This window comes from Phascolarctos cinereus, unplaced genomic scaffold (assembly GCF_003287225.1).
Source record: "Phascolarctos cinereus isolate Bilbo 61053 unplaced genomic scaffold, phaCin_HiC Scaffold_4;HRSCAF=312, whole genome shotgun sequence".
In the NCBI taxonomy this organism is placed as follows: domain Eukaryota; kingdom Metazoa; phylum Chordata; class Mammalia; order Diprotodontia; family Phascolarctidae; genus Phascolarctos; species Phascolarctos cinereus.
Genome location: NW_027555847.1, coordinates 211,991,744 through 212,016,001, shown reverse-complemented (window position 1 = coordinate 212,016,001; position 24,258 = coordinate 211,991,744). Strand labels below are relative to the sequence as shown.

At 35.5% G+C, this 24,258-nt stretch overlaps 1 protein-coding gene across 1 annotated transcript in view; it reads left to right on the top strand.

Annotated features, from left to right (window-relative positions):
- Positions 1 to 24,258, top strand: part of CCZ1 (CCZ1 vacuolar protein trafficking and biogenesis associated) — a 34,821-nt gene that overhangs the window by 1,795 nt on the left and 8,768 nt on the right. The window contains exons 2-12 of the mRNA XM_020965307.2: positions 44 to 141; positions 232 to 325; positions 864 to 941; positions 1,917 to 1,964; positions 3,327 to 3,410; positions 4,654 to 4,829; positions 13,247 to 13,328; positions 15,414 to 15,475; positions 16,055 to 16,166; positions 18,166 to 18,199; positions 18,705 to 18,822. Coding sequence (XP_020820966.1) covers positions 44 to 141; positions 232 to 325; positions 864 to 941; positions 1,917 to 1,964; positions 3,327 to 3,410; positions 4,654 to 4,829; positions 13,247 to 13,328; positions 15,414 to 15,475; positions 16,055 to 16,166; positions 18,166 to 18,199; positions 18,705 to 18,822 — 986 coding nt within the window. The remainder of the gene's footprint in view (positions 1 to 43; positions 142 to 231; positions 326 to 863; positions 942 to 1,916; positions 1,965 to 3,326; positions 3,411 to 4,653; positions 4,830 to 13,246; positions 13,329 to 15,413; positions 15,476 to 16,054; positions 16,167 to 18,165; positions 18,200 to 18,704; positions 18,823 to 24,258) is intronic.

Genomic DNA, 24,258 nt, shown 5'->3' with positions numbered 1-24,258 from the left:
AATTAAACTTTTTTTATATAAATGAGGTCTGTCTAATTTTTAGGAAGAAAAGAAGATTCTGTTTTATCATCCAAATGAAGTGGAAAAGAATGAAAAAATTAGAAATGTTGGATTATGTGAGGCTATTGTGCAGTTTACAAGGTAATACTTTGTAATTATCATATTGCACAGCTCACTGAATTCTTAAAACTGTCTTGGAGAATTGTCCCAAATTTTTTTTATCTTTTTTAGGACCTTTAGTCCATCAAAACCTGCAAAATCCTTACACACACAGAAGAATAGACAGTTCTTCAATGAACCAGAAGAAAATTTCTGGATGGTTATGGTACTTAATATACAGTATATATCTTTCTAAGATATTTATAATGTATTTAAAATTTGAAGCAGATCCCACTTAATGTTGATGATTGGGTCTATAAAAGCATGATATTGGGTGGACACAACTTTACAGGCATATATTCCATGGGAACAATGTTATAAACAGATGGGCAACCAAATAATGTTACAGGAGAATTTTACACCTTCATAGCAGGATTTGATTGTAATGTATTAATGCTGTCATTGTGAAATGACTATTCAGTGCAATCTAATTTGGGTTTTGCCTGCAGATAGCATTTACAGAGTAAGATATTAAAAGCCTGGCTGTTGTGGCACCATAGAATTAACAAAAAGTTCGAATGTGACTTTAAAATATCAAGCAAACTTCTAATGAAAGTATATGTCTTTGTACATATTTTGATAAATCATAAGGGGTTTGAATATGGCAGTATGTTTAGCAAATCAAAAGAAGATTACAGGAATTGCAGTAGAAATAAAACAAGCAACCTATGCATTATATAATTTAATTTTTATCTATGATATAGGTTGTACGGAATCCCATGATTGAAAAACACAGTAAAGATGGAAAACCAGTTGTTGAATATCAAGAGGAAGAGTTACTGGTAATTGTAGCTTTTTAGTTCATTTTTTAGAAAACCTTGTAAAATATTGTTATAAAAATACATACTTAGTTGTAAGAATTGTTAGGTCAAAAATTTAAAGTAGGTCATTCTTATATCTGCTTCTCAGTGCATATTGAGATGTCTTACAGTACACATAATAATAGTTTATCCTTATATATTATATTACAGTTATATGTTTATCATTTGATTCTCACAGCAACCCTGGGAGATAGGTAGTATAAATAGTAGGATAGGGTAACATACGATCCTGTGATTTCACTGATGCACAGAGCTCCCAGGTGAGAAAATTCCCTCTACAAAATGCAGGTAGACACCTTCTCTGTAATTTATATTCTTAAGACTGTTGCTTAGAACACCAAGAGATTAAGCGACTTGTCTAGGGCCACCCAGCATGGGGATTTGAACCCAGGTCTTTCTGGCTTCCCTCCCAGCTCCTTATGTACTATATAACACTACCTTTTGCTATAAGTAGTATTATCCCTGTTTTACAGATGAGGAAACTGAGGCTCAGAGACATTGTGACTTGCTAAAGATAAGAGAGCTGGTAATTGAATTGAGCTAGTATTCATATCTAAACCCTCTGATCCCAAGTCCAGTTTTCCTTGCACAGCTAGTTAAGATTGATACTTTAAAACAGACTGTCTCTGCTATACTTTCAGTGCTGAGCACAGTTCTTTCTTTGTAGTAGGCACTTGATATTTGTGGAATTGAATAACTACTTCGGAAGCAACTTTCACAAGCAAAAGTGACATTGAACCATAGAGTTTAAAGTAAGAGGTCATTTGTATTTGAAAGAAAATATCTTGTACTTTCCATATTTAGCTACCATGGGACCAAGTTTATAAGAATCTAAATGTTGGACCAAAAGTCAGTATGAGAGGATATGTTTTTCTTGTGTTATCATTTTGAGATTTATTCTGCATTTTGGGTTGTTGTTGTTGTTTTAAATTATAGGACAAGGTGTACAGCTCTGTACTACAACAGTGCTATAGCATGTACAAGGTAAGTTTAACCATATTTAGAACTTGGAGAGAGTTATTAGTTCCCTTTTAGATGGTGGATGTTGTTAAAATAGAAAGTAATTACCTGCTTTCATTTGGTAGCAACAATAGCTAATAGCTACATTTTTATGGTACTTTTAAGATTCACAAACCACTTTATATTTTATCTCTTTTGATCCTTACAATACCCTGTTTCACAGGTAAACACACAAGTAACACCATTTATTGGGCAGGAGAACATAGGAGGGCTCCTAACACTAACAGGTGTTCAACACAGGTTCACTTTTGATCATATCAGACAGAAAGACAGCTTCGGAGAAGTTAAATAAACTTACTTTATTCTAGTCTAGTCTTCTCAAAAGATGTTGCTGATAATGGGAGCACCAGCTCCTACGTCATTCCCTAATCACACTTCTCACAGGGGCAGGGAAGAATAGGAGTACAACTCCTTCAAGATCCCCTGAACCTTGATGGGGGCCGGTGAAGGCAGCTGCATGCATTCCTTTAGGCATTACCCAAATCCCAAAATGGGTTCCCCCCTTACTGACCAGTGCCCACTTGCTTTATAGGACAACAGACAAAGAAGGTATCTTGCCAACATTAAGCTCACAGGTTAACTTTAGCAATATCGTCATGACCTAGCACAGTGCAGGCACACATTATGTCATTCCTATATCTCAATGCGTGAGTGTAGTGGAGATGTTTTCAACAGTAATTCCTGGAAAATATTATCTAGGATCCTGGAACTATAATCTAAAAAGAATAACAAAATCCTCCTTACACACACTAAAATTCACCTTACTTATACACCCTTAGGAGGTAGTAGGTGCTATTATTAGCTCTATTTTACACATGACGAAACTGGCTTAGAATGGTTAAGTGACTTGCCCAGGAACACAGAGCTGGTGCATAAGGCAGGACTCAAACTCAGGCCTTACTGATTTCAAGTCTAGGATTCTTTGCAATATACAACCTAGTTCTTAATAAGAATAGATTTGGAAGTCAGTAGTCTTTTGTGCATATCTGTCCTAGAAGGGAGAGAATTTCAGTTTCTGAGAATTATCACTGCACGTTTTGTTTTTGTAGTAAGGTAAGAACAGTCTTATTGTGAAGTGATATTGATGGATGTGATTCATAGTTTTTTGCGCGTACTTAGAAACTATCCTAAGTTTGTTTCTTAAGAGTAAATTTTTAAAGTTCAAGAAAGGCAGCAATCACAATCTTTTGGTTAACTTGTTTTGTAATTCACTCTCATAATTAAAAGGGATAGTAAAATGAGTCTTAGCAAGGACAAGGTTGTTATAAGGCAGTAGAAGGTCTTAATATTGGAGAAACTGATATATTTCTGTCTTCTAAACATTAGCTTTTTAATGGTACATTTCTGAAAGCCATGGAAGATGGAGGTGTCAAAGTTCTAAAAGAAAGATTAGAAAAATTTTTCCATCGGGTAAGTTTTATGGCTTTTGTTTACTTTTTTTTTCCATTAAAGTCTTGATGTGTAGATATTCATTGGAGACAAAATCTCTTTTCATCTTAAAAACATAAAACTTAAATATCCAGATAATCAAATACTGTGATAGCATATTATGGTAGAACCAGATCAAATAAGAAAATTCTTTAGGTCTAATTTGATATTGTTTTCTTTGCTTCATCAAATGTCAGAGAATCATGCAAATTAATCTTGGGAGATAGATCTTTGCATATTATCCAGCTCTGATCCTATCCATGTATATTCAAACACAAGGTGGTCAATCTTTAACCTACTGAAATTTTCGGTGAAGTTGGTACACTTTGGTTTCTTTTTTATGTATTGATTCTGTTTAGTAAACAGATATTGTTGCTGAATCAAAGTGGGAACTTAGAACTGAACATTTATGATATTGTAAGAATGATGTATAATTAATAGTTATGTTTGTGCCAAGTGATATAAGTATCATGCTCATCTATATTTTTTGGATATATCCATCTTCTGTTAAAAATGCAGTTGTGGTGGTTTTAAAGTGATTGCTCTCAATCTGTTTTCCTCCACAAAACACTTCTGGTTATGTTTTGAGGGATTTCTTTTTTTGTGTATTATGTCATGACATACTTCATGTGATCCACAGTTATGAAGATTAACTCTAGAAATATCTTTAGACTTTGTACTCACCTTCATTTTCTTAATGGTAATCCTCAGACTATCCTCTTTTATCTTAGTCTGATCCCACCTATTACAGTATGTAATGATGTCTTTTAGTTGTTCAAAGTAGTAGGATATGGACCTCTAAAAGAAGACTCCACTTTGAAGGAGCACTGATTTAAGGAATTTGGTACTTTTAAAGAAAACAACAGTACATTAAATCATATGAGAGTAAAATGTGAATGTAGATTTTCTTATCACATGTATGGGAAGGTGCACATTGTGAAATCTGAACCACACTCCCTGTAGTAACCTAAAATCACTGACTGGGAGATTTGGGAATTAAAACAGTGTTTTATGTCATTATTTATGTACCAAGATATAGCTCTTAATCATTATGTAGCTCCTTTGCTAATAGCACTTTATTTTGTTCCTAATAGCACCAAAAATTTATCCTCAAACAAACATAGAAATAATGACTATTCAAAACAAATTTTTTTAATAGTTTTGCTGTTGTTAGAGATTTTGTTTAATATTAGTAAGCTTTTTTTACTTTATATTTTCCCCACAGTATTTGCAAACCCTACATTTACAGTCATGTGACCTCCTTGACATTTTTGGTGGAATCAGCTTTTTCCCATTGGATAAAATGACTTACTTGAAAATCCAGTCCTTTATTAATAAGATGGAAGAAAGCTTGAATATAGTTAAATACACTGCCTTTCTCTATAATGATCAACTCATCTGGTAGGTATTCTCCAAGTCTTAGAACTTAAAAGCAGCTTTAAAAAAATTTTTCTTTTCATTTTGTCTAGATGTGTTGCTTATACACATAAAATTGTGGGATTTTTTTACCCTGCCATTCTCTTTCATTTTGGTGGGTTGTTGTAGTCCAGGCACATTAAGATTATGACAGGCTTCTGCTGTTCATTTATTTTGTATCAGTTTTTATCTACACTACTTAGATGCTAATTTATTCCTTTTCAGTCCCATTCTTGCTTGCCTGTCCTATCCCAAGTTCCTTGAATTTTCTTAAATTTGTCATTTCTCTTTTTACATAATTATTTTTTCTTACCCATAAGATCATTGCTGTAGAGCTGAAAGGAACCTTGGAGTCATTCTAATTCAATCCCCTCATTTTACAGTTGAAGAAATTAGTCCAAGGGAGGTTAAGTGATTTGCCAAAAGTCACACAGGTAGTAAATGTCAGAAATTGGCTTTGAATCCAGGTCCTCTGATTTGGAATCAGAGATCATTGGGTTTTGTTGGGGTTTTATTGCACTATGCCACACCTCTTTTAACCCCTCTCTTCTTACCCAGCTAAGTATTTTAAGTAATTTAATAGTAAATTCAAAATAAGTAATTTACAATCTTTTCTCACCCTCCTAACTTTTTAAGCAAATTATTTAGCAGTGCCTTTGTCCAAGGAGTTTTCCTTTGTTTTGTCATCCTCATTATTTTTCTTCTGCTTTTAGTCTATTCTGGATTCTGTTCTTCTTTCCTCCTGAGGGCACAGTTTCTGGAGCACCACATTTGTACTCCTGGCTTCAATCCATTTCTATGTTATTGTATTTGTTCTCCCCCCTTCCTGCCTTCTTTCTGCTATGCCTCACACTTAGAAATATTCATTGCACAAAAGAAATTATGCCAAATGGAAAACATGTCATGCAGTGGAAGGTGCTGCTTCCCAATTTGTGAGGATCCAGTTACGAAGGCCCCATCTTATCCCATTACCCCTATCTTACCTCACTCTATTCCTAATATCAGATTATCTTGTCTTTTATTTCCTATGCCCACTACTACTCTGAGTGATGACCTTTCTTGGGGATTCTTACATTCACTCTCATGGATTGAGAGTCAGTCCTGTGGAAGGTAAACTACAGTTTACCTTTAGACTTGGTGGAAATGAACTTCTGACTCCCCTCTGTCTTTTTCTATCTCCACATGCCTGTAATTTATACCACTTTGTTACCCGTCACCCGAAAGATGCTGATTTACTTAAAGGAGGTCACTGAATTTAATCCATGGAATATTAATTCAGTTCTGCCTCTTTTCTTTCTTCACATTCTTTTAAATTCTCTGTAAATCTTTGGCATGATGATGCCTCTTTGTTGTTTTACCCCTCAATTCAATTTCTCTCTCTCTTTTTAAAGCAATAATCTATGAAAATGAGAAATTTTATTTTATTAGTCTTTTCTTAATAATTGTACTTATTTACCTTTCTTTTTATTTAGAATTTCTATAAGTCAAATTTTCTATTCCTGTGATATTTTTGTTTTGTTTTTACAGCTTTGCTTCATATCTCTCTTTTGTTGAAGGTCCATCTTTTTTTCAGTAATGACTAGGTTCAGCTTTTTGAGATATTTTGAATTGTTTCTTGACCTCCTTTACTTTTTGGAGCATCCTATTCTGTTCTTTCCTCCAGTTTCTCATGACTAAAAAGTCATCCTGGATTATTTGAACTGGTTTTCCTTTCCATTTGAAGGTCTTTCTTCTGGTTGCTTGCAAAATTTGTGTGTTATTGAGTTTGTGAAATTTAACCTCTCTTAACTTTGGAATTTTAAAAATGGGTAGGATTTTTTTTTTGTGGTGATGATATGTGGATTTGATTCATCAGTGCTTTATTTTCTACTCAAATGTGATACACAGCTTTCTTGTATTATTTTCCACAGTATGGTATTATTCAGGTTTTTAAATTTGTCCTGTTCTTTTGGGAGACTTATAATCCTTAAGTTATCTATGTGTATTCTGTCTTCAAGGTCAATTTCTTAGGCTTGTGTGGGATTTATGGGCATTTTAGTGATGATACCTTTCGCTTTTTTTTTCCTGCCAAAATTTTCTTCCACTTTAGTGTTTTTTGTTCTCATTTTTTTCTTTCAGAATCTCTACTTCTTTGGAGAAAATGTCTTCTAAGTTTTATACTCTATTTTTTGTTTAATTCTGTTTCAAGTTCAGATTTCTGGCCTAATTTAATTCCTAATAACAGTTTATTTCTTTTTTGAAGTAATATGGAGTTGATCTTGTCTGTCATATGACCCAGAAAAGGAAATCTTTAAAAAAAAATCCAAGCAGCAATCTTAGATTCTTAAGTTATGGGTTAATCAATTTGGAGAGTCTAGGTGGCATATGTATAATCAAAAAAGACAAGGAATAATGATTCGTTTTCTGTAAACCAAGAAAAATTTTAACCAAAGAGTAATAATCATTAAACCAAAGAATAAGAATTGAAAGTTCCCCAAAAATTTTTAGAGCAATTTTTCTCATCAGTTAAGTTTTAGAAATCCAACTTCTATTTTTCATTCTCAAAAATTCTTTAAAGAAGGGATTGTGATATAGTCAAAATTGCACTAGCCTGAGTTTGATTTTAGTTTTGCTCTTGCCATGACCAGTGTTGATCTCACAAATTACTAACCTTTCTAGACTCAGTTTCTTCATCTTTAAAATGAAGGCATTAGGCTAACTTCTCTGTAAAAGTTCCTTTTAGTTCTAATGTTCTCTGATTCTATGAGAAGTATAGTGTGGAAAATGAGCTAGACCTGAAATCAGGTGGTTTTGGGTTCAGATCTCACTTCTGGCAATAGTTGTGTGATTTTTTTGGGGGCGCATTAACCTCTCTGAGCCTCAGTTTCACCATCTTTAAAAAGGGGATCATATTTGCACTGTCTCTCTCTCTAAGGGTTGTTATGTGATTAAAGTGGTTTGTAAAGCTAAAAGTAAAGTTAAAAGTGCCCTTTAAGTGAGTTGTTGTCCATATTAACCTCTTGCATTTCATAGAACATTACTTTCTATATTGAAAAATGCATGAAAACTTTAAAAATATCTAAAAAGTCCTTTAAGATCCTTTAAGCTAGTAAATCATCTGCACTGTGTTTAAACTGTTCATAACTTAAATCTCTTAAGTCACTGCTCCGTGTTTTACTGAATATAATGACTTCATAAACAGAAAGAATGCCCTATTGTGAGTTTACCAGTGGTTGTTCTATAAAGGAATTGCTGGGGAAACTGATAAAAATAAGCTCAGATTAGCTTCTTATTCTGTATAGTTATTGAATGGTACTCAATTTAAATATAAAATATCATGTTTTACATAATTGCACATATATGACCTGTATCAAATTGTTTACCATCTTAGGGAGGAGAAGGGAAGAGGGAGAAATATAGAATTCAAAGTTTTGTAAAAAAAAAAAAAAGAATGTTAAAATTATCTTTACATGTCCTTGGTTAAAAAAATGCTATTTAAAAGGAAAAAAAGATTGTATCCAAAAAATTTTGGGGAGGATATGACTAGAGGTATCTTCCTAACTATGGTTAGAGAGAAAATTCTTAACAAAAATGAAGGCGAGACATCTTACCTTTACAGAAGGTAAAATGGGTAATTTTAATTTTTATAAGCTTTTGCATGAACAGCTAGAATAAGAATGGAAACTTTTAATTGGGGGAAATTTTTTATCAAATATCTCTGAGAGGGCCCTGACATCCTGGCAGTAAAGAGAATATACAATGAATCATTCCCCAGTGAATAAGGGGATAAGCTCTCTAAAGAGGTATTACAGACTATTAATAGTCATATGAAATATCTCTCTAAATCACTAGTAATAAAAGAAATGCAAGTTAATGACCAAATTTGACCTAGAGAAGAGTTCAGATAGGAGGGATATGGGTAATAAATGCTATATATACAATTTAGTTGATGTTTCATTGGACTGGATTTTTTTTCTTTTTCTTTCTTAATCTTCATTTTAATCTTTCTTTAGTCTTTATTACAAGAGGGAGACCCACTGGAGAAGAGCTGGCACAGGGATATGAATGTGATGTAAAAACAAAAGACATCAAGAAAATGTAAAAATTACAAATTTTAAAATTTCATACATTTTGTTTTTACATTATTTGTTTCTAGAGAGAAAGAACCCGCCCTTGTTACAAAGGAATACATTTAAACAAAAACATCGGATTCCTCTGACAATGTATGCATCATCATCATTCTGTCGTAGTAGTTCCTTGCCTAATAGTTCCTTACATCTCCACCTGCTTTATTAGACATCTCAAACTGGATGACCCATGTAAAAGTCTTAAACTCAGCTTATCTAAAACTGAACTTACTGGCTTTCCCCCAAGCCTTCCTCTCTTTCTATCTTTCCTATTACTGTGGAGGACACTGCCATCCTCCCAGTCACCTGGGATCATAACCTAGGTGTTATCCTTAGTTTCTTACTCTCACACCCTAAATCCAATCAGATGTTAAGCCAAGTCCTGATTTTACCTTCCTCATCTCTCTTGTATACCTACCTCTGCCCTTCTCTCTTTTGATATTGCTACCACCCTGGTGCGGGCCTGCTTCAAGTCTCTTTCTACCTCAGTCCATTCTCTACTCAGCTATCAAATTGATCTTCCTAAAAGTGCAGGTCTGACCATGTCAAACCCTGTCTCTTACCCTCTTCCCATTCAGTAAATTACAGTGGTTCTCTCTTACCTCCAGGATCAAATAAAATTTTCTGTTTGGCCTTCAAAACCCCTTGTAACTTGCCCCCTTCCTACCTTTCCATTCTTCTTACACCTTACTCTGTCCCCATACCTCACACATGCTCTACAGTCCAATGGCATTGGTATCCCTGCTCTTCCTCTCATAAGGTACTCTGTTTCTCAACTCCCTGCATTTACATTGACTGTGTTCCCCATGCCTGAAATGCTTTTCCTCCTGGAACCTCTTAACTCTCTTCAAGTCTCAGTTCAAGTTCCATATCCTACAGGAGAAATTGGGAGGATTTTTGGCAGATGATAGTCTTCCCCTATCATTAATCACTGTATTATTTTTTTTTATGATGTATGCTGTAAATACTTACCTGTGAACATGTTTTATTCCCTGGTAGGGTCATGGGAAAATAGCTATAGACTTGGAAGGGACCACAGAAGCCATCTAGTCCAGGGCTTCTTAAACTTTTTCCACTCGCTATCCCTTTAGCGCTTCTTAAACTGTGGGTTGCAACCCACTGTTCAAGAAGCCAACCCTTGTATTTAATAGGTGAGATACTGAAGTACAAGGTTTCTTGTCCAAAATAATAGGTAATAAGTGTAAGAGCCAAGATTTGAACCCAAGTCCTCTGACCCCAGACCCAGTGTCCTCTCCATCTACCTATCCTGCCTTTCTTTGAGGGATTATTTCCCCTTAAAGCTTCACGTAAATGGGAATTGTTATTATTCGTGGTAGAATAGCATGAGGAAATATTTTCTTAGTTATTGAAAGGATCAGTGTCTAGCCTGGTGCCTGACGTAGTCAAGTCAGCAAGCATTTATTAAGCACTTACTGTTTGCCAGGTACTGCTGACAGTACAGATAGATAATAATGGTCCCTATCCTCCAGGAGCTCAGATCCGAATGGGAAAGAGAACATGGGGACAACACATTATTACATGTGTTATTCTTCTCTAATGTTACTTTCTGTTTACTTTGTGTGTATACTCACATACATAAGGTAGGTCAAAAATAATGTCAGAGGGGGAAGGCACTGGCAGCTTGAGGGACTGGGAAGGCCTGTAGAAAGTGGGATTGGAGCTGTGTCTTACAAGAAGGCCAAGGAAGCTAAGAGGCATGAGTTGAGGAGGGAGAGTGTTCTAGGCATGAGGGACTGGCATTGCAAAGGCATGGAGGTGGGAAAGGGATTGTCATGTGTGATGTACATCAAGTAGGGCCAGCGTTACTGCTTAATAAATTACATCAAGGGCAGTAAAGTATAAGAAGATTGGAAAGGTAGGAAGGGGCCAGGTTTTGAAAGGTGTTAAACACCAAAGGAGTTTGTATTTGGTCCTAGTCATAATTGAGAGCCACTGGAGTTTATTGAGTAGGAAGTTTGATATAATCAGAACTGTACATGAGGCTTTTTCTGATTTTCCCAAACTGCTAGTGCTTCCACGGAGAATTATCTTGTATTTATTTTCCTTGCATCAATCAGCATGAACTTACCAAGCATCTACTATTTTCTAGGTGCTGCAGATACAAATACAAAGAATGGAATAATTATATGTGTGTGTGTATACTGTCATCCCTGCTAGAATATGAGTTCCTTGAGGGAAAGGACTATTTAGTTTTTTTTCCCTGTGTATTCCTACTACATAAGATAATGTTTGGTACTTAATAAGTACTTTTCCATTCCATTATGCCATGTTTAATGCTATTAATTACAGATATTGAATCTGTGTAGTTGGATTTATCTGTACAATCTTAACATGTACATGAGAAATTACCTTGTCTTTTTTTGCCCATTTTGTATGTTACATTTCTTTATATTGTTGTTATATTGTTTTTCTGAAGATAGTATCGATGTAGCAAAAAGTGATATCATTTGATTTTTCTTTAGGAATTTTTTTCTCTTGTCTAATGAGAGAGTTTAACTGTTTGGTATATGTCATTTATTAGAGTTTGAAAATGTCAAATATTCTTTTTAATACTTTACACACCTCTTAAGTTATTATGAAAATTAAATTATGTGGTCTTGTTAAAAAAAAACTTTATGGGATGTCTTATGACCAAGAAAGTATTAAACTATGGGAGAAATCAGTCCTGATACAACTGGTAGCTTATTCACTGATACATAACATTGCTCTTATCTTTGTTTAAATAATTTAGCAAATGTTACAACAAGATTGCATCTTGAATAGAACAAAGACTTTTAATGGGTTAATGGGAAGTACTTCAATTGCTAACTCTTCTTTAGCTGCATTTGAATTTGAGGTGGGTTGTTTAAAAATCCTCAGTTGCTTTGGAGTTACTTTTTTTTTTAATCAGGTAATCAGATAGCATTTAAATCTTCCTGTGCCACCACAGAAAAGATGAGAGGAAATTGGTACAACATTTAACCAAAAACTGCACAGAATGCCATGTAAAACAAAAAAAAGAATATCCCATATACTTCCTGATATTCAGATAGGCCACATTTTAATTTAATGTGCACATAATTTTAAGCTTTTTAAGCCAGGGAATGATTTTTTGTTATATATGTGAACAAAAATGAGCTGGATCTTGTATATGAACTATTGATATGAGGCAGAATTATTTCAGCCTTCCAGTGTAGGGTTTGCATTCAGGTTTTTTTTGTTGCTGTTTTTTTGTTTAATTGGTAGTCAAGGCTGGTGCTTGTTCTTGAAAACATTCCCCAATGGGAGAATCAGCCTATTTTTTTTTTAAACAGTGAGTAATCTGCAAACTTCACAGAACCTCAGTTTAACTGCCTTTCCTTGAATACCCTATTTTTGTTCAAATAAGCAATGCTGAATTTTTCAAGACCTAAAACCATTTCCTATTTAGTCTTCTGTTGTATAGTTTCGGGGACAATTTCCTAGTGCTTTAACTCTACCACTAGTCCTACTTATAATTTTTTTTTTGATGCTTGTTGGAAGAAACTGAAAGGACCATCATTTTCCTTTCTTTTCCTATCTTAAAGCAAAACTAGGTAGTTACTTTCCATCTGCTTAGATTAAAGATGCAATCTGACCTTATATCTATAGGTTGTTGCCAAAGCTGGTGTGACTGTGGAAGCAGCATTACAGGGTTTTTCTTAGCATTTGTCTTTTCTTCTTGACTGTCTGTTCTGTTCTTCTCTTACTGCTTGGCAGAATTTTTTTGGCTTTTGTATGTTTCCAGCTTCACTTCTAGAAACCAAGAAGTATTAGTGCATAGATTTCCCTTTCCCTAGGAGTTCTAGATGAGACTCATGCAGAAAACAAGGAGTGTGACTTCAGTACCAACTCATTTTACAAACTAAATGTCTATCTTTCACTACCTGAAATAAAGCTCTTTATTACAACTAACAAAGTCCTCTAAAAGATCCTACATGTGATATAGTCACATCAACAAACATTTATTAAGTGTCTACTATATGCCAGGCATAAGATTAAGTTGTTTTGAACTTTCCTTTATTTAAATTTTATGTGTGATGCAGGAATAATCAGTTCTCTTTAACAAGGTAGCATAGAGAATTAATTTGAAAGACCAGTTCAGTTTGCTCTTTTCTCTTTGGACTGTGATCTTATGATCTCTCAGTTATCAGGGAGAATTGTTTGTTCATGAGGTGTGACAGAAGAATGGATGAGCTCTTTTGTGATCAGGATGGCAGAAGGATAAATGGATGATTTCAAAATTTTGACTTCTGGTTTTTTCCCCAATAATTTCAGGAGTGGATTAGAACAAGATGACATGAGAATTTTATACAAATACCTCACTACTTCCCTATTTCCAAGACACATCGAGCCTGAGGTATGGGCACCAAAATATATTGTGCATTTTGGGGGGGATTATCCCATTTTTTCTTATAGTGTTGGTCATTTAATAATTTTGTAACATGAGATAGTTATCCAAGCCCCTGGCAAAAATAATTGTCAGAAAGATATGGTGATAATGATATTTTGTGAAAGGAACTGTGTGTTTGGTTCTGATGCTGAACAGTGAATTTGTTACAGTCCTTTAATGACTATTAATGATTACTGATATTTTCACCTAGTAGAGGATAATTCTTTAAACACTTGTTCTGTTTAATGAATGGTTGAGCATTTAATGGTGGTGTGATATTGCCTGCTCAGCTCCTGTACTCTATTTAACTTCCACTATGCACTCATGTACATTCAGGTAGCACAAAGTATTTATGCCATACACATGACATATATTCTAAATGTTAAAAATAAAAGAAAACAAATACACTAAACTCTTAGAGGGCTTAAGCCCTGATTTGAGTGAGACATTAAAAACTAGTTCAGTATTGCAAGCTCCTGTGCTCTCTATAAAGCCTCTATTTTGTCTTAGTCTTTTTTTTTTTCAAGGTCATGAACTTAAAAAGTAGAGTTTATGTCAGCATGAGGGAGTAGAAGCAAACTTAAAGGCGGAGTTGTAGCACTACACTTGAATAGTTTCCAAGCGTTTCACTTTTTGCTGCTTTATACACCCATAAAAATACATGAAAACATGTGTTTCCTTGAGGAATATAAAGTAACACACTCCTCATCCTATATAAACAATTTAGAAGGCATCTCGTTTGGTAATGACTTTGTTACCTTATGTAAGGAAGCTCATTTGTGATCTCCAAGTGCCAAGACATTGTTTTTACAGCAGAAAATGGAAAATTAAGTTCGTTAAGAAGCATCATAGCACAGTGAAAAGTTCCATGTGGATTTGGAGTCACAGGTCCTGAATTCAAGTTCTGATTCTGTTAGATTCATAACCCATGTGACCTTGGGCAAGTTCCTTGACATCTCTGGGCCTAGTTTTCCTCTGTAAAAAAAAAAAATCTGTAAAATGAAGGTATTAGAATTCTGGATCCACTTCTGGATTTCTTCCAACTCTTCATAGCCTTATAGGATGGAAGATCTAGAGCTGAAAGGGACCTCAGAAACCATCAAGTCCAGTCTCTTCATTTTACAGAGGAGGAAACTGAGACCCAGAGGAGAGAAGTGATTTGTGCACAGAGTCATGCAGGTATTGACAGAGGCAGGATTTTTTTTTTTTCAGAATTGGGATTTGAACCCAGATCTCAACACAAATCTAGTGCTCTTTCTACTCATGCTGCTTCTATGAGTCTATGATCTTGTGACTTTAATTGTTGCTTATTTTTATTCATAAATGAGTAATTAGAATGTGAATTGTAGGATAGAATGAAGTTCAATTCAAGAAATGTTTTTAAGTACCTATTATGTCGTGCAAGACACTATGTGCAGGCCCCAGGCCTACAAAGAAAAAAACCTGCCCTGAAGAAGCTTACACTATACTGGGGGATGCCACATATACACAGAAGTAAATGTAAGGTAATTTGAGTAAGGAGAGAATATTAACAACCTGAGGAAGAGATGAGGGAAGGCTTTGTAGAGAATATGACATATGTACTAAGCCTTGAAGGATCGTAGATTTAGAGCTGGATGGGACCTCAGAGACTTTCCATAATCCCTTTGTTTTATGATAAGGAAACTGAGGCCCAGAGTGCTGTCCGTGATCATCCAGGTCATAAGTTGGAATTTGGAAGGGAGGAGGACTCTGAGGTGGGGGAGAGAAGGGGCAGAGGGCATTGGAAGCACGGGGACTAAGGAAGAGGGAGCGTTGAGTTTGCAGAATAGTCAGAGTCTAGTTTTCTGGGAATGTAGTTACCATGTCGTGATCATGATTAAAATCAGTAAGGCCTATTGTCTTGTTTCTATTTTTTTTTTTTACTTCTTGGTTTAAACTTAAAGCATGCATTTTCTAGAGGCCTGTAAACTGAAACAAACTAGCACATGTAAATGTTCTTTTTTCATAGCTTTGAAAGCGGGGGAAAAAGCTCATTTGTAAGTCATTTCCCAACTTTTGACTTGTTTATAGTTGGCAGGAAGGGATTCACCAATCCGAGCAGAAATGCCAGGAAATCTTCAACATTATGGAAGGTAATTAATCCTCTGATATACCCTTTTGGTTTCTTATTAGCTTTTCGATGTATTTAAAAATACAATCATGAGCAGAATCAAAATGAGTTGTTTTTGTGTTATGGAAAGTCCAAGTTATTTTTTGATGTTAAGAAATTATACAGTTTAGAAATATTATATTTGTTTCCAGGTCAATAAAAGAGTTTGTTGTTATTGTTTTCTGATTGTGAGAAGATAGCTTATATTTTCAGATTTGAGATTTTATCTTACTGTAGCTGTTACCTTACTGAAATAGGTAAAAGTATATGTCAGGTAGGCCTTTAGAACCTAGTTGAAGTATATCTATGACAAAAGTAGAACACTTATGGTTTTCATATGGTACTAGTCACTGAAGAAATGTCATAGTTTCCCATTTAAAAACAAACAAAAAACCAAAAGTTGTTTTGTCACAATTCTACTGGCTTGACACAGTTCTAGTATTGCCGCATGTTTTATCATGGCTTTCAAAAATGTTATACATTTATGTAAAATGGAATATATTTTGCTGCAAAACCATAACTTGTCTAATGAATGTGAGTCATTTTTGTGCTTGCTTTTAAGATTTCTTACTGGGCCTTTGAACCTCAATGATCCGGAAGCAAAATGCAGATTTCCCAAAATTTTTGTAAATACAGATGATGCTTATGAAGAGCTTCATTTAATTGTTTATAAGGTAATATCACTATTTCTCCCTAAATATTATTAATCATTCTTGAGTATTGATATATGAGTATATACCCAAATGTCATGTATGTTTCTGTGACAAGCTGTTCTTTGGGATTTCTAAGCAGTGGCAATTATTTTTTAAAACTCCAAAACTCCAAAATGTGTGTGCATGCTTCCCTGGGGTTGTAATTAGTTTTCATATATGTCTTCATACAATATTGTATTGTCATTAATGAAGCAGCAGCTGTTAGGCTTGTCATTAGTGTTCTGTGTTCTTATATAATTCATATAGAAAGATCTTGAAGGCAAAGGGGCTGATGTTGCAGTCAAAATATGATAATATCCTGCTTTTCAGATACTGTCTCAATCTGGTGGCTTTCCAGATGTGAACAAGTATCAGCTTGCCTCCTTTTTGGATTTTAGTATTGGTTACTGATGGTAATATAGTGATAGTAATATTGGTTAGCCAGTTATATGTAAATTCTCCCATTGCCTTCGTCAAAATGAACACTCTGTTATGTACCTTGAGTACAATTTTATCACTTATGTGTAGAAGAACATAGTGTTAGAATATATTTTTATTACTTAAAAATTTTTTTTTACTAATTTCTCTTAAGAGTTTTATTTTTAAGGGTAATTTTGTACATTTTACTAGGTTTAAATTTCAAGACCATATTTGAAAATGAAGCTAGTAGCTGTATGTGAGAGCATATAGTATACCTTAATAGAGAAATAAATAAATATATATGTAATAAACTTGTAAAAAAAATAACTCTGGATTTGACATTTTGAATTAAAAGAGCTATAAAATTGAATATATAGAATATTGTATTTTTAATTTCTGTTTATATGAAATTTAGAAATATCATGTTAAACATTAAATTATGATTCTGCAGTCAGTAGGATTTTCCTAGAAATGACCTAGAATAAAATATTTGTACTTACACACTCAGCAAAACAACTACCACCACCACAGCAGTAACAGCAGCAATGGCTTGCATTTATGTAAAGTATCCCCCAAGATGTAGTGTGATTTTAAGCTTTAGTAGTAGCTTTTACCCTATAAGAGTGCTTGAAGGCTTGTAAAATTCTTTGCATATATTACCTCATTTGATCCTCACCACTGTGAGAGCTCAGTGCTGTTATTGCCCTCATTTTATACATGAGGAAACTGAGGCAAACAGGGTAAGTGACTTACCCAGGGTCAGTTAAGTACCTGAGGCAGAATTTAAGCTCAAGTCTTCCAGCACTATCCAATGTGACACCCAGCTGCTCTAACGAAATTACATAAGGAAAAGGTGTAGTGAAGGCTGCATGGAAGAGTAGATAAAGTGCTGTTTTTGAACCAGGAAGACTTGAGTGTGAATCCTTCCTTGACTCCTGTGTGACACTGAGTAAGTCATTTGAAGTCTAAGCCTCAGTTTCTTCATCAATAAAATGGATGTGATAATAGCATCAGCTTCCTACTGTTGTAGGGAGTAAATTAGGTAATATATATGAGTGCTTTGTGAACCTTGAAGTGCTAAATAAACATTAGCTATAATTTTCTTCTAAGCCTTATTTTAATAACTCTTTTTGGGTATTTGAAGGGCTGTCAAATAGAAGACAGATTAGATGTGCTCTGCTTGACCCTAGAGACTATGCTAGGAACAATTAGTGGAAGTAACAAGACAGGCAGATTTAAGCTTGATATAAGGAAAGATTTCCTAGTAAACAGATATTCAGAAGTGGAATGAGCTGCCCTAAGAGATGATAAGTTCCCAGGCACCAGAGTTCTTCAGGCATAAGATAGATGACCAGTTGTTGGGAAATTAGAGTATGATTCTAATTTTCTTCTATGACCACAGAGCATTTTGAAGCACTACTTGGCCTGCAAGTTCAGAAGTCTTCCTTATGTGCAGATTTTCCAATGAAATTAGTGGCCACAGGCTAAGCAGGGGAGGAAAAGAAAAAACTGTATTCCATAACCTTTGGTTTAATATGGTGGTGGTTTTTCCCTCTCTTAGGCCATGAGTGCAGCAGTTTGTTTCATGATCGATGGTAAGTATAGCACTTTTATCTATTATCAGATGAAAAAAACACTCTATTGCTTTCTTCTACGATTAAAACATAAACATATAAATTAAATTAAATCATAAACATAGAAGGATATACTGTGAAACCCCAAATAAAACACAATTGCCCTAACTTTATGATCATTTCATTCAGGATAGGTTTTTCAGGTGGGCTTGGAAGGTAAAACCATCCTATTAGTTTGGCCCAATGAGGGAATACTGAAATGGAGCTTATAATGTGTGTTTATTTCTTCATATAATGCGTATTTTCTTTCTTCATAAATGTTAGTAATTTTATCTCTTATGTTTTTATTAGAGGAATAAGATTTGATCAGGTTATTTCAGATTATTTGATCAGGTTAATCACTTTGTATCTAGCAAAGTGATCTGAATATTTAAACATAGGAGAGAGAAAATGATTGACTTCTTTCACATGATATAACATAACTGAAATAGAGAACAATATTTACAACATTCTTTAAATTTTTCAGCCTCTATGCAGCCTTCTCTGGATTTTTGTCGAAGATTGGACAGCATCGTTGGACCTCAGCTCACAGTTTTAGCATCTGACATTTGTGAACAGTACAATATCAACAAAAGAATATCAGGGTTTGTACTGTGCTTTATTTGTGAACTGTTTCAGACACTGAGAATGTGTGTAACTAACATTTCATTTTAAGTTTTATCTGCTGTTAGCGCTGCACAAAATGGATGCCAGTGTGTACCTTTCAGTGGTTTTCCCCCTCATTGTGGAGAAGTAAGCTGAGTTGTTTGCCTTTGCCCCAGTTTCCCTTAGACTACACATTTTTGAGGGACTGAGTGGGATTAGGTGTGTGGCCTTCAACTCTTGAACAGTTTTTCTTTTTTTTTTTTTGAAACTAAGGGATTGAACCTATACTAGCCTTATTAGCACCATGTTCTTAAATCACTTGAACTAAGCAACCTAGACTATTAAAGAGTACTTTAGTTTTCACTGAGTTGTTAGGACATTGGGCAGTAACCAAGACGTGTATGTTTTGAGTACTTTATCCGTTTAATCTGATAGTATCCCTGGGTAAAATAAAATATATATTAAAATTATAGGCAGGATGTGGTGGTGCACATCTGCAATCCTTGCCACTGAGGGAGGTTGAGGCTAATGAATCCCTTGAGTTTGGGAGTTCTGAGCTGCAGTAGGGCTCAAGCTGGCTGAGTGCGTAAGTCTAGCACCAATGCCCCTGGGCATGGAGGGCTGAACCAGTCCAAGTAAGAAAAATGAAGTAGTTAAAGCTTCAATGCCAATCAGTATTGAGATTGGCCAGTTTCAGCCAGAGTAAGATAGGAAATCTCAAAAGAAATGCACTCATGCACACAGGTAGGGAAAGGGTATTAAGTCAAGTGGAAAGAGTTTTAGGATGGAAGTCAGGAGCTGGGTTCTTGGTTCTACTATCATTAAATCATGTAATCTTCCTGTACCTCTTGGTGGGGGGGGGGGTTCCACATGTGAAAGATAGATCATCTTATCTATTTTTCTTACCTCACAAGTTAAAGTGGGTGTAATCAATGGGAATCACTTTGAAAAATTTATGCCAATGTGCTTTGGTTATGTTAATATGAAGAATTGTATAGATTAGTATGTCTTTAATGTTCAGATATTAGCTTCTAGAAGTTCAGAATAAGGTTAAAAATGCAAGTGTAAAAAGATTTTTTATAAATATATTGACCAGACTTCATAGAATTTAAAAAGTAATTTTTTGAGAGTATGAGGGGAAACTATACACATTTCTTTCAATTCAGTCTAATAAACGTATATTAAATGCCTCCCAAGAAGGGAGCACTATGTTAGGTTAAGTAGGTCATCAGAGGAAATTAAAAAGATCCAAGTATTATAATATAAAATATAAAGTGATAACACATGATAAAGGCACAAGAAAGAGTCAAAGTGTAGTGTCAGCTTGAAGACAGGAAGGTGAAACATCATTATGGACCAGATGGATGAGAGAACACTTCCTGGAGAAGGTAGTTTTTGAAGTGGGCTTTAAAGGACAGGTAGGCCTATAACAGACAGAGACAAGGGAGATGAGCATTCCAAGCACAAGTAGCAAGATCCATTCATTCATGCAAAGCACTATGGGAAATGCTGAGAAAGATACAAAAGTTAGATAAGACATGGTCTCTGTAGAATAAAATCCAGACATAAATAACTAGTACATAACATTACATTGTAAATGCATTGTAGAGCTGTAAAAAAAAAGTTCCTTGTGGTGTCTGAGGGAGAAGGAGGAAGATATTCTAGACATAAAGAACAATTTAAGAAAAGGAGAGTCTGACAGCACAGAGGATGTCAGTAGGGCAGAGAATCTGGTTTGACTGGAGCATAGCATTCATGGAATGGAATAAATAAGATGAGGCTGAAAAAGTAGGATGATATCTGACTATAAAATCCTGACGTGCCAAACAAAGGAATTTGGGAAGCCTACCCACCATAGGTGGGAAGCCCTCTGGAACTGTCCAAAACACGTCTAATTCCTCTCTCATGTGCCACTCCTTCAAATACTTGAAGACTGCAGTCATGTCTTCCCTTAAGTCTAGTCTTGAAGTCTTTCCCCAATTCTTTCAACCAATCCTTTTATAACATTATTTCTGGGCCTTTAACTATCCTGGTTTTTTTGTTTCATTTTGTTTTCCTAAGCATAGCCTAGAGCAGAGGTGCCAAATTTCAAATAGAAACGGATCTCTGAGGGCCACATATTGACTTAGAAAACTATAAATGAACATTATCTACATTGTATTGTATTTTTCTTTATTTTGCTAAACATTCCCCAATTACTTTTTCTTGTTTTCTTTTGTTTTGGGTTTTTGGCTAGGCGATGGGGTTAAGTGACTTGCCCAAGGTCACACAGCTGGTAAGTGTTAAGTGTCTGAGGCCTAATTTGAACTCAGGTCCTCCTGACTCCAGGGCTGGTGCTCTATCCCCTGAGCCCCCTAGCTGCCCCCCCAATTACTTTTTAATCCAGTTCTGGCCACAGTCAAGAGTTTTACAGATGGGCCATGAGTTTGACACCTTTGGTCTGGGGGAGCAATGATATAAAGGCAGGAAAGTTTGGGGCTTGGACAAGGGAAGACAATTTGGCTGAAGCACAGAGGGCATTGAGGAGAGTAGAACTAACCTTGCTAAGAAGTTTGAACTTTATTCCGTAGGCATGCCAATGGAGGATTCTTAAGTAAAGGAGGGACATGACCTCCTCGCATGAAGAGTAATCTGGCTGTGGTTTGAAGACTAGATTAAAGGAAAGGAATGGGTAGATGGAAGGCAAGATGACATATTAGGAGGATTTGGTTAGTGTTGCTTTTAGCAATGGGAGAGAAATAGAGAGAAAGGGATGGCTGCAGAAGCACCAATACTAGAATCTTCGGGCACCTAATGAACTCTAGTCGTAGGCCATGGAGTCATGACCGTTCATTCATTTAGCCAGTGTTTATTATTGAGTAAATGCAGTTTAGAATTAGAGAAACCCTTTTTCGTTCTACTGCCTGGAGTGCATTTTCCCATAGAAATGATGGTTAGATTAATTTTTTTAAAAACTGACATATTTAGCTTTTTAAATGCACAAAGTACTTTATATATATTATCTTGTTTTGTTATTCCCATTTTACAGATGAGGAAACTGAGTCAGAGAGGTTAATGGTCACCCATCTAGTAAGTGCCAAAACAGAGGTGGATTTAATTCAAGTCCATACTGACTCTCAAGTCCATCACTCTGTTCTGTATGCCATACTGCCTCTCTTAGTAGGAAAATATTATCTTATTCCATAATAAACTTCTATATTTCTATTAGTATAGCACTATACTGCAAATATAGGGGTTAAATAAGTAAGCTTTCATGGGCAGTTCTGATAACATCCATTCTCTAACTTTTTTTTTGTATTTCTGAGAGGCAGGAGTAGGTGAAAGTTCTCATCTAGTTTTAAGAAATGAATGAACCATAGGATTAAATATTATTAGAGGTGGAAGAGATTTCACATGCCATCCAGTCCACATACCCCCATTTTGCAGGTGAGGATGTGAGGCCCCAAAGAGGTTAAGTGACGTAAAGTACTAAGTGAAAGAGTCCGGATTTGAAGCCAGGAGCCTGAGGCTCCAAATCCAATATTCTTTTTCCTGTACCATGAATTTGAAGTGAATAGAATTGATTTTAGATTCTGCCTCCAACATTTACTATGTGATAAGTCTCTTAACTTCTTGTCATCCTGGCTGCAGTTAGTGCCTTCTCCCCTAAAATTACTTCATATTTATTTTATGTGTACTTATATGTGTACATGTTGTTTTCCACCACAGAACTAAACTGCTTGAGGTTAGGAACTGTTTCATTTTTGTCTTTGTATCCCCAGCTAAATAAGTGTTGGTTGATTGAGCTCTAAAAATGGGGATGGTAACAACAGTAATTCTCGTAGAACCCACTTCAGAGGATTGTCACAAAGACAGTTCTTAGCAAACCTCAAAGCCTCATCGAAATGTGAGTTACAGGAAAATATGTTCAGAGCTCAGAACTCCTTTATAAATTTTTAGATCTTTATTAAATTAAAAACAGTGATTTTTGATGTAGCTAAGATTATGTAAAAGTAATTTGATAAGTAAGCAATAAATGCCCCCTACCTAAAGAGAAAAATGATTAGATATAGGAAAGATTTCTGTCCCTCTAAAACCCTCCATCAGGTATTTGTAAGTAAGGCCTTACCCAAGGCACATCATCACATTGACTGTCTTTCTTTGGTCATCTTATTTTCCCAGGCTTCCCCTCCCCTTCAAAAAAAAAAGTCAGTTTATCAATAAGTTGTTTTAATGCTTCAGAAGAGAAATTATTTAATTGTTGGAAATGTTCCTTCCACCAATGCAGTACAAATTCTGCACCTTCATAGGTGGCTTCATAAATTGCTGTTGCCAAAAAGGACATCAGCTGGGGGTCAGCTTTCTGTGATTAGCCTTCCAAATTTGTACTTGGAGGCTGTGTTAACATAGTGGATAAAAAGTTGACCTTAAAGCCAGGAAAATCTTGTTTGAGTTGCACAAACAAACAATGCGTTATTATCACTTGTTTCTATATCATGGCTATTTTGAGGCAGAAAAAGGCCTTTTGATAGTGTTGATTTCAACCTATTAGAGTTCCTTACTCCAAATGTGGCTGGACTGTCACCTTCATTAAACTTGTACAAGCTTCGACTTCAGAGGAGTGGCTGTTGCAAGGATGTTCAAGCATTGGAAGTTACCTAGTTAAACAGTAACACCATTGTTCATGCCAGGGGTTACATTCCAGCAACTACTTTGTTCACGTCTGGAGTGGGGGGAGGGGGGGCGGGAGGGGGGAGAATTATATAGGAAATAAAGGGTTGTATTCTAGAATGTGAATTTATTCCACATCTCATTTCTATTGATTGACCAACCCTTCTGGCACACTCTGGTTGGTAAGGGGGGTAGTTGGCATCATGTCTCTTTCAGGACAGCTCTTCCTGTCATGATGTAGATGTCTCAAGAGCTGCTCCTGAATCAGTGCCTCCCCATTTCTAGGTGACCAGTCTTGCAAGCCCAGAGTGCTGGCCTACTCTCAGTTGTATCAAAAGCTCCATTGCCTTCTCCTCAACCACTGCCACCATTGATTCAGGGCTGAAGAAACTTGGAGCTTCCTCTGGGAACAAGGCTTCTTTTTACAAAGTTGGCAGAAAGGTTTGAAGGATTTATTCATATGAGATGTCAGTTTACCTAACCCTGGTAATATTGCTTCAGGAAAATCAGGCCTCTAACAGTATTATTGGCATTGATTGCTTCAAAATAGGGTTAGACCAAATCATTAAGGGAGTAACTAGTGGCATACTTATTTTAGCATACAGTTTTTTGTCTGTTCTGAGAGTATTGGCCTGGTAAACATGGAAAATGTTTGGGGACTATATGCTAATAAAGAATAGCAGTCAAGGGGCAGCTAGGTGGCACAGTGGATAGAGTACCGACCCTTGAGTCAGGTTCAAATCCAGCCTTAGACACATGACGCTAGCTGTGTGATTGTCTCACAA